The sequence below is a fragment of the Cynoglossus semilaevis genome, chromosome 6 (assembly GCF_000523025.1).
Source record: "Cynoglossus semilaevis isolate Cse_v1.0 chromosome 6, Cse_v1.0, whole genome shotgun sequence".
Classification (NCBI taxonomy): Eukaryota; Metazoa; Chordata; class Actinopteri; order Pleuronectiformes; family Cynoglossidae; genus Cynoglossus; species Cynoglossus semilaevis.
This window is the reverse complement of record NC_024312.1, coordinates 8,889,447-8,899,449: the sequence shown is the minus strand read 5'-3', so window position 1 is coordinate 8,899,449 and position 10,003 is coordinate 8,889,447. Positions and strand designations below refer to the sequence as shown.

The window sequence follows — 10,003 nt, the reverse complement described above, 5'->3', positions numbered from 1 at the left end:
AACTTTTTTTTTTCGGAGATTACTTCACAGTGTATATCCAGGTCGCATTGTGTGTGTACTGGTACATCAGACTTTGCTGAGGCTAAACACGACTTAATTTGCTCTACAAAGGTAGTATGTGTGTATTAGCAAAATTTAGAGCAGTACATTGTGTAAAGCTGATATAAAATGAGGTCAGTGTAGTGGAAATGTTTCACAACCTCTGTAAAAAAAAAGGGGGGGCCACCCCCCCTCCAATCAATGTCTCCATGGAGACCTCTGACTGTGGTCTGTCAAAGGGTTGAAGACTTAAATGTCTTGTGTGATTCTAAGTGAGACAAGTCAAAAAAATATGTGCAATTTTCTTCTTTTTTAATATTATACTTGTTTGCAGGTACTGACTTGGTGACGTTTAAGGTTTTTTAGGCCGACTTTCCAGGGTTGATCTGGAAAACCAGAAAAACTTTTTTTTAGGACAAAGATAATGTTTGAGCATGATAATGTGGGGCAAATTATGAGGTCGAATAGAGAAATTAAATTTTGATTAGTCTAGATTAGACAGGTTATCAAATTGAGAGGGTGGGCCTTGGGGGGCACAAGAGCACTTGAGGGAAGGGGAAAAGGGAGAACAACTACACTACTGCAAGGAAAACTAGTCACAGCCCTAAGATGACAGTTTATCCTTCTATACTCACAGCCTCTGGATATAAGTTACAACAGAAAAAATAAAACTTACTTTACTAACTTACCTGGTCACGTAATAATTTACATACTTAATTACCTGCTTGTCCACTGAGGTACCTGTTGTGGTTAAATACTAAAGTAAAGTGGAAGAAAATGAATTGTCATAGTTACACAGCAAACCACTGCACACAACCAAATGTGACCTCTGCTTTTTACCCATCACCATAGTGAACAGTGGGCAGCTGAAGTGCCTGGAAATCAGTGTGTGGGGATGGTGCCACCCTCAGTGGTAACTTGGCAGCTGGTGGAATCGAACCTGAAACACTCTGGAGCCAAGACTGCTTCCTTAACCACCAAGCCACCACTGCTCTCTAAAGTAAGTGAAAGTGAATTATTTGTCATTACTAGGTGAGTAATATGAACTATTACTCACCTAGTTCCTATGTTAGTCCTATAAAATTTACTTACCTGGTTGTGTACTGTGGTGCTTTGGCCTAGAGGCAATGTCTCTGTCATTGGTATGGAGCCCCAGGGTTCACCTCCTGGGCAAGATCCAATCCCGGTTAGGGCAGTTGGCATCTTCCAGTGGACTCACCACCCGCAGGAAGGTTCAGGAGGGGCTGTAACGGTGCAGTGTGAGTTGGGTGGTGAAGCAGATGGAGATGGATGGATGGATTGTTGTGTACTAATTGATATACTTACCAATCCAGGTAACTTACTCTAATTAGCTACTCGCTCAGCTGCTTACCTATTTGCTGACGTACTCACTCACCCATGTATCTACATAAACTAACATAGTTAGCTACTTATTCAACTGGCTTATTAACTCACTCACCCACTTAGTCGATGTATAAAAACAGCCCCCAAAAAGGAGAGAGACACACAGTATTTGTAACAATAAACTATTTTTATATTTACATCTGTACCTAATGTGCAAATTAATAATTTAAAGTAGTGTAAAACTCTTAAAGGAATACAAAATCATATCTTACAGTCCTAACATGGTGGGAGTCCATGAACTGTCATCACATAGAAACGAGGAGGAGCAACACTGAGGTGGAGAGGAGAGAGTCAGAAGTGAACTGAGGGAGCAGTGGACATCCTTGGCCAGGACACACTTAGGTAAGGACAGAATGGTACATTATCCAAGCATCACCAGAACAAACAGCAACACAAACACTGCATCTTTACAGTAGTCATGTGGAATGAGCAGAAAGCACTTAAAGGCCTGGGCTTTTTTTTTTTTTGTAACCGGTTCTTTTTTTTATTTGTTTTTGTTTTTTTTCTACAAACCCACTGATTGATTAAAGCACTGACGATCACAAAGGCTTGAGGTGCTCGTAGCAGCAGGTGCTTCTCTGAACGGCCTCTACGTTATAGAAGAAGAACACAATCTCACACTGTGTGGGTGACACGACTATACTGCGGGCCACCACGGTGTAGTGCTAGTAGCATGATTGCACGTCCTGTGGCAAATGTAGAGAGAAGGGGAGGGAAAAAGAACACATAAGCACACAACGGACAAATACGCATCAAGCCTGCTCTCACTACCCACAATTCATCTCATCTAACACATTTATGGGCATAGAGGAGCAAACGGGTGACTTAGAGAAACACACCATAAAACACTGCATGTTTTGAAGGCATATTTGTCCTACGTATACTTTTCAGTTTTTGGCACAAATGTTTGGAAATATTGAGTCAACCTTTCTTTTTCATCTTTTAAAAGAAGCCTGTTTTTGGCAGTGCTTGTGGTTTTAGGGCAACTATGACGTCGTCACAATTTTTTTTTTTTGCATCCAATTTTCACACCACAAACCCCTGCGGTGTCATAATGACGACGGTTAACTAGTGACAAGTGAGATTTTTACATTTCATTCTAATCTGACCATACAATCTAAAATGCCCACACACCTAATTCTTGTAGTTTACAAAAAGCACACCATGACAATCCTTTACAATTTATGAGACACAGATAAACCTACAGCAATCATGTTATTGGTGCATAGACAAATATGGGAGTGAGCGTAGCAAAAATCACCAATTTATTGCTTTGGAGTCTAAAATAATCTCCCGTTGAATTCATTTGGATTGCAAAACAACTACAAATTTTCTACACCTTTTGAGAAAACCAAGTCGAGGTATTGCATTGAAACTGATTAAAAGAGCTAAAATGTTCCTTCCACATAAGATGCAAATCCTTCAAACTTCCAAAATAATAAAAAAAAAAGATAAAGAGCTTTCCCTCACATACAGAGAGTTAAAATGAGATGGCTTTTACTCTAAAACAAGTAAAAGGCTAAATTCAGTGAGACACGAACAAAAACCCAACAGCACATTTTTCTGGCCAAAGCTGCTCACTGTTTCAGGTTCTGCTTCCTCCATCATACAGTAACAACCTTTGCCGACAAGGAAAGGGTGACGGGATCACAAGAGCATTCCTTGACAAAATTAGGAAAAATGTTTGCCACCGTGTTATTCTAAATGCGGAGTGCAGATGGTGTCGTTCCCTTAAGTCTCCTTCGGCCTTGATGGCGAGTGGCGGTGATGGCTATTCAGGCCTCTGCGCTTTGCCCTCCCTCTCCCTGCGTTTCAGCTCCTCCCTGTAGCAGTAGGAGCAGTAGTTTTCTGTCTCTGGCCTGCCGTAGAAAGAGCAGTTCTCCCTCTTGCAGCGGTGCTGCTGAAAGCAGTACAAAGGGCTTCCAGAACTCCGCCCTTTGGTTTTGTCTTTGTTGAGCCAGGTGTGAGACGAGTTGTCCTCATCAGCAAACTCCAGGCAGTCCTGAATGTCTCCCGCATCAAATCCGTTGGTGTAGGTATGGGACTTGTGTTCGCCGGGCATGTTGTAGGCCAGCATCTCCATGGTGTTGACGGTGCGCACACCCGACAGGCGAGCAGGGCTATAACTCTGTGACGAGAGCGTGCGGTTCTGCTGGGGGTAGGTGGCGCAGGTCTTCAGGGACCCCACCACTGGCTTGTAGGGCTCATCTTGGAAGATGGAGGATTGCATGTTGACATCTTGTATGTGGATCACACTGTGCCTCTGGATGGGTGGCGTATGGCTGTAGTGGGCAGACACAGGAACGGGCCCAGGTCTCTTAGCACCAATACTGGGGGAGGAGTAGGGTGCGGGGGCTGGGGCTGGGTGTGAGACGAGATGTGGGACTGTAGGCGGCGTGAGGGGAGGCACTGGGGCGGACATGAGTGGGGCCGCGGGAATGGGGCTGTTTCTGCCCTGCGTTTTAAGGACCAGCGGGGGCTGCGAGCTGTGGCTGTAGGTGTGGTGGGGCAGGACAGGAGAGCAACTCTCAGGAGGCGAGCTGTCCGATCTCTCCCTCTGCAAGACGCTCTCATGCTCCAACTTTTTGGCGGCCACCTCAGGATTTACGACTGCCTTCTTCTCGGCCTCTTTCCTCTTTTGCTCCTGCTCTTGGCTGAATCGTTCCTGCGCATTAGTCAAGTAGTAGCTGATCATCTCCTCGTGGAACTGATGCCGATGACTGGTGAGCAAGAGGCCTGCAAAAATGAACTTGCGCTCCCCCTGCATGGCAGCCCGCAGGATGTTGAGACTGAGTTTGACGTCAGTGCTGTACTTCCAGTTTTCCATGGTCTTGTCTCCTGAGCTTCTCCCTGAACTGTCCTGTCTCTCAGTGGGGGAGGAGCTGGAGGGTCTGTCATTATCTGTTGGTGAGGGACTGGTGGCTTTTTCAGAAGAGGTGGAGCTGGTGGACTGGCCCGACTCCTCCTTGCTAGCCTTGGATGTCTTTGACTCCTTTTTCTTGGTCTTCTCCCCTCCACCTTCCCCACCACGACCTGAGCCAGAATTAGATTTGTTCATTTTGCCGTGCACGAGGCCACCCAAACCTCCCATGTTCTTCTTCAGCTTGATACCCAGGGTTTTGCTGAAGCTGCCTAATCTGTTGGCTACAGAGTCAGTCCGGCCTTTGTCCTTGTCCTTCCGCTGCTTGTCTTTGTCTTTGCTCTCTTTGCTGGGCTTGCCAGTGTTGATGTTGGAGTTACTGCCGACAGATTCACGGTCAGAGTCCATGGACTCTGCCAAAGACTGCACATCCTCACCTGCAGAGGCTGTCGGAGACTCTGGCTGAGCCAAGGGAGCCTGCACAGAGACCCAACGACAGAAGGAGTAAATAAACAAACACTGGTGGGACAGAGAGTGGACAGTTTTGAAATATTCCCAAAGTACATTCACACCCAGCTGCTAATAAGCACTGATTCTGACTAACTGCTATTTAGCACACAACAAAACAAATAATTTCATGATGACATTATGACACTGAATGATGACACTGATGATGGCCTCTGTGGCGTAAAGAACATCTGGTATGAAGGAGTTTCTCAACAGATAAATCAACCACGGAGGAGAAAAGGAAAAGAGATTTACCCTTGTTTCAGATGGAATTCGAATCCATGTTACATTCATGTAGTTGTGCAGCAGGTTGAGTTTGGCCTCCAGAGACAGGATGAGACTGTGGGAGAACATGTGTCGTGAGAGTATGATTTAAAACATGCAGCTGAAATCTGACATTTGTGTTCAAACAGCATACTGTAGGACGGAAGGTCTAAATCCTTAAACCCTGGGATTTCACAATGACCAGAATCCCTCTATAAGCTGCAGATAGTTGAATCATTATTCCTCTGTTTACTTAATATGATTCCCAGAACAGGGTAATGTTTTCTAGTTATTTACAAACTCTAAATACTCATAAACTCTGACATCAAGTTAGTTAAAAACACAGTTTAAAGTCAGAGACACAGATTCTTGGGAAACCATATAAATGACACAACTGTCACTTCCAGGGAGCCTGAACCCACAGCCCTCATCGAATGACTGGTTGTTCTCTGTGGAATCAGGCTCTACTGTATATGAGCAATAACCCATTAACCATACAGGACTTACTTGGCTAGCTTGATGTTGTCATTGTCGTCCCTCCCCCACTCCCAGTCCCTGCCGGGGTCCACGGCAAAATGGAGTGCCAGCAGCTTGTGCTCGGAGTCGGTCAGAGGAATAACAGCTGGAAGAGATGGGATTATCAAAAGGTTACTTTGGCCTAGCTTTACCACAGACATCACATCGCAAAGCTAGCATTTAACCCACTGATCCACTGTGGCGTCAGAGCCAGGACCACCATGAGTGAAGTACTAGAAAAACAACTGTCAGCATGGGTGAAGAAAAGACGAAAGTCATATGACAATAAAAAATAAAACATTGTATTTTCAAAAATGTGTCGTTCAGGGATGTGACTTATGATTTAATGCCTCTTAGAGCAGTACCAGTTGTCGAGGATGTGCGTCATCACAAACAAATGCCTGAAAACAATCTTTTTCCCTCTGTTTTTTTTTTAAATTTTTTTAAATGAGGTCACAAGTGTACAGAGGTGGAAGGCAAGGGCGGAGTGGGTGGAGATGAGAGTCAGGGGTGATTTGTGACAGACAAACATGCAAACTAGAGAAGGGCCTTCTGTTGTGACAGTGATGTAAACAGACAACTGTTCAATCAGCAAATCACCTTGCAGCACAAAATCCATAGAGCCATAGAGCATTAAGGAAAAATGGACATCACTTCTTCCGTTTTACCTCTAAGTAGAGCTACACTAGACAAACATTTTAGAGCTGATCAACAGCAACGCTGAAGCACAGAGTAACAAACAGGAGTTCATAAGAAGAGGAAAAACAAGTCTATTCCCACTATGATAAATTTCTCACAAGATATTTTCAGCAGTAGCTGTGGAAAACAAAGAAAAACAGACGCCCACGTGGGCTTGCTCTGGTGGGAGGCCTCCTTACATTGTGCAGGTATGTGTTTGGAAGTTTGTGTAAAAGAATGGCTGCCTTTCAAAAGTGTCAGGAGGCCCAGCCAGACCCCGATGGCCCACATGACAGCCCTCCCCGGGCTAGCCATAATGTGGGGGCCGTGGCCCACATGACAGCAGAGAGGAGCAGGCTGTTCAGGCTGAGGACATTTCCCACCTTCACTGTCAGTCCCAGATGGAGGACACGGTCCTCTCACCGCCTCATCAACTCTGCCGCTGCCAGGAGGCTGCTCCTCTCTGCGGGCTTCACACAGACATGGACACCAGGTCCAACTGCTCCTCCTCTGAGTCCCCGGTAAAACTGCAGGTCATGGTTTTTACTACTTTCTGCGTCTTTTTACATGATCTAGATGAAGACATGTGAAAATACAACACAATGTGGCGACCACAGATACAGGGACAAACTAAAAGTGATTCTTTCAAATGATTAGATTTATAAAAAAAATATATTCCTATACCAGGACAGTACGTTTGTGTTCAAAGCCCCTGCAGAGGTCTGAGGATATTTAGGTACGTAAAAAACAAAAATGACTGAGCGCTGCCCCCACAGGGTCAAGAAGTAATCAGAGCTCTGACTTAGCAGAGCTAAAAACTACAAGAGGACTTTCTGACCTCCGACATGCACGTGCACACGCACGTATGCATGTCATTTTTTGGACTGGGAACACACCACGCTAACTCCCATTCAGGTCATGACAGCAGGCAGCGCATGTTTGAGAGGTAATGTCCTGGCTCCCAGCATGCAGCTGTCCTCCCCTCTTCCTATTCCTGAATGTAATGTGTGCTGTTGTTCCCCACTTGGGGAACTGCTCCAGATAAACACATTCAACGCTGCCAATATAGCACTGGGCGACTAAAGTGTGCCGTAATGTATTTACTACTGCTGTTGGCAGCTTTGACTTGTTGTCCTTAGATGACCGATTCCCATAGCTTTTGTGTGGATGACATCATAGCCCTCCGTGGTATGTGAGCTGCGTACTCAGCAACGTAGCAGTCACACAGCTCAGTCTGCTCCTCTGATTCAGAGGGATACAGTGAGAGAGGAGGGCGGGGGAGGGGGTGTGTTCCATGAGGAAACAGTTGTTTGAAATGAGGTAGATAACCTTTCTGTGCATCTAGTCACACCACTGGGTTTGACACAAATAGATGTGCTTTGTCTCCCGTCATATCATGCCCTGAGACACGGGAACAGTCATGACACAACTGCTGAACAAAGCCTCCCATTACAAGCCTTGATTCACATCGGGAACAGCCAGCCAATGTTTCCTGTGTTTTCAGAATCAGGAACAATTTGTACTGTCTGGGAAAGGGACAAATTTGAATTCCTGACTTTGACCACTCCGCACAGCTGCAGATTTAAAGGGGCCAATTCACCGGAGTAAACAGCAGCGGTGCATATGAACGAGCCTGAGCTTCATTTGCTGCACGTTTCACCAGCCAAACCACAGGGGTATTTACATGACAGCATCAGTTTTAGGTCAACAAACAAAAAATAAAATATAAAACACGGTGTTTGTAGATCTGACTGACATGCAGTTTCAATTATTGTCATTGGTGAGTAACACACTGGGCGTCTTTATGAGGTAGAGAAGGAGGGAAGCCAAGCCAAAACTGGATGGTTTTTCAGCAGCGTGAAGTTGGTGGGTTTTTTACGTAAAAGACGACCATTCACACTGTGCAGATTGGTGTCAGAGGGTTGATGATGAGATGCCTAGGAAAACCTGGAAGTGTTTTTGGTGCTGGGATCGGAGCTCAGAATATCCCACTTATACACCATATAACCACAGGAGCACAAACAGGCTGATAAAAGACAAGGCCAAAGGTAGTTATTGATGAGCCAAGGCTTATTACACCACAGGTGAGGAAAACATTATTAATTCCAACCACTCTCCCGAACCCAAATAACACCGTCCCCACAGTAAAACACAGATGTGGGAGAACCATGCTGTGGGGATTAATCATTTTTCAACAGCTGTACATGTATTAAATGTTTTACTTGTTTTTTTAAAACAAGTGCACACCACTGGCAGCAACTCATACAGTGGTTTGTACATATAAAAATATACATATTATCAAGCATATTATCAATAGTATTTCAATTTGCGGGGGTGTGGGTCGAAGAGGGCGTGAAAACATTTCTGTCCCCAAGGGGGCGGCGTGACAGAAAAGAAAAGTAAATCCAGCTAACGCTGGGGTCGCTACACCAACTGAATGTAAAGTAGGCTTTTGCAAAATTGTATTGCGTGCGATTAATTAAAATGTGTGCCATGCTCAGTGGCATCTCAGAGCTGACTTGGCAGCTGGTGGACTTGAACCAGAAACACTCTGGACCTAAGTTCACTTTCTTAAGTGCCAAGCCACCACTCCCTGACAAATCCACTTCACCGATTTCACTTTCAGGCTGTGTCTCAAACAACAACAACAACAACAACAACAACAACAACAACAACAACAACAACAACAACAACAACAACAACAACAACTTTTTGGTGCCAAGCAGTAACCTCTGACCTAAACCTCCCCACCACTGTTGTTTTTGTCACAATCACCACCATCAGTACGGCAGACATGAAAGCAGGTGTTGAAGAGTAGCCGTAGCCTGTTGTGTCAGTGTGATGTAGGATCAGGTGACTGGGAGGGACTGGCTGCTCTAATCTTCCACACAGAAGCTAGAAGAAAAGGCCCACTATTCTGAAGCAGTCACTGGCACCTGAACACACACAGAGATCCCTCAGACCCCTCAGATGCTCTACCCCAGGCAGGAGGAAACAGAGAGCCGTGCTCCACGGCACAGTGGTCTGACTGTCAGGAGGGAGTCCTGGTTGGTTTGTTAGGGCCCCCATCAGCCTGGGGCCCTGCCCATATGTGGTGATGTTTCAAGGGCTAAAAGGAAAAAAGGGGGCAACTGCGATCTAAATGGCAACCCGACCCTACCCCTGTTTCTATCACAGCAAAAGTGGAATTTGAACTTAAAACGGGAGAAAAGAAAACACTATTATTGCAACAAAAATGTACATCAAGCATATAAAAAGGCTTTGTATTACTGTACATTATTCAACATATTGTTTACAAAAAAAAAACTACTCTCACCCAGATGACAGATTTTTAGTGCTCCACACGATTTTGTACAAATTACAGACTATTTAGCTTGTTTCTAGTTGGGCTTCTTCTGCAGTGTGGATGCATAAATGATTCCCAAGTGAAAACTGAAGGGATTTGTATTATCAGTATGTAAGGTGTGACCTCACAACCTACAAAAAATGCACCAAACACTGCGTACGAGTCTTCTCATAACATCCTGGAGACAGACTGCAGACAAAAAGCACAGTGGTCTTCTGTGAGGACACGGCGTTCCAGGATTTAAAAAAAAAATGCAGTGGTGTTATGATGGAGCTGCAGTGGGTTTGGTGGACACACGCACCCTCTTGTGGACAAAGATAATATCACATTTTCTTTATCTATTTTCCCTGCTATAGCACACAAAAATATCTAAATAAAAGTAAGCACTC

General features: G+C 44.9%; 1 protein-coding gene across 7 annotated transcripts in view; it reads right to left on the bottom strand.

The window, feature by feature from the left end:
• Positions 1-1,921: 1,921 nt before the first annotated feature.
• otud7a (OTU deubiquitinase 7A) overlaps positions 1,922-10,003 on the bottom strand; it is a 40,619-nt gene continuing 32,537 nt past the window's right edge. For all 7 annotated transcript variants that reach the window (XM_025056518.1, XM_025056519.1, XM_025056520.1 and 4 more), the window contains 3 exons: positions 5,582-5,696; positions 5,066-5,150; positions 1,922-4,780 (listed from right to left, as the gene is read on the bottom strand). In XM_025056518.1, coding sequence (XP_024912286.1) covers positions 3,215-4,780; positions 5,066-5,150; positions 5,582-5,696 — 1,766 coding nt within the window. In that variant the 3' untranslated portion in view covers positions 1,922-3,214. The remainder of the gene's footprint in view (positions 4,781-5,065; positions 5,151-5,581; positions 5,697-10,003) is intronic.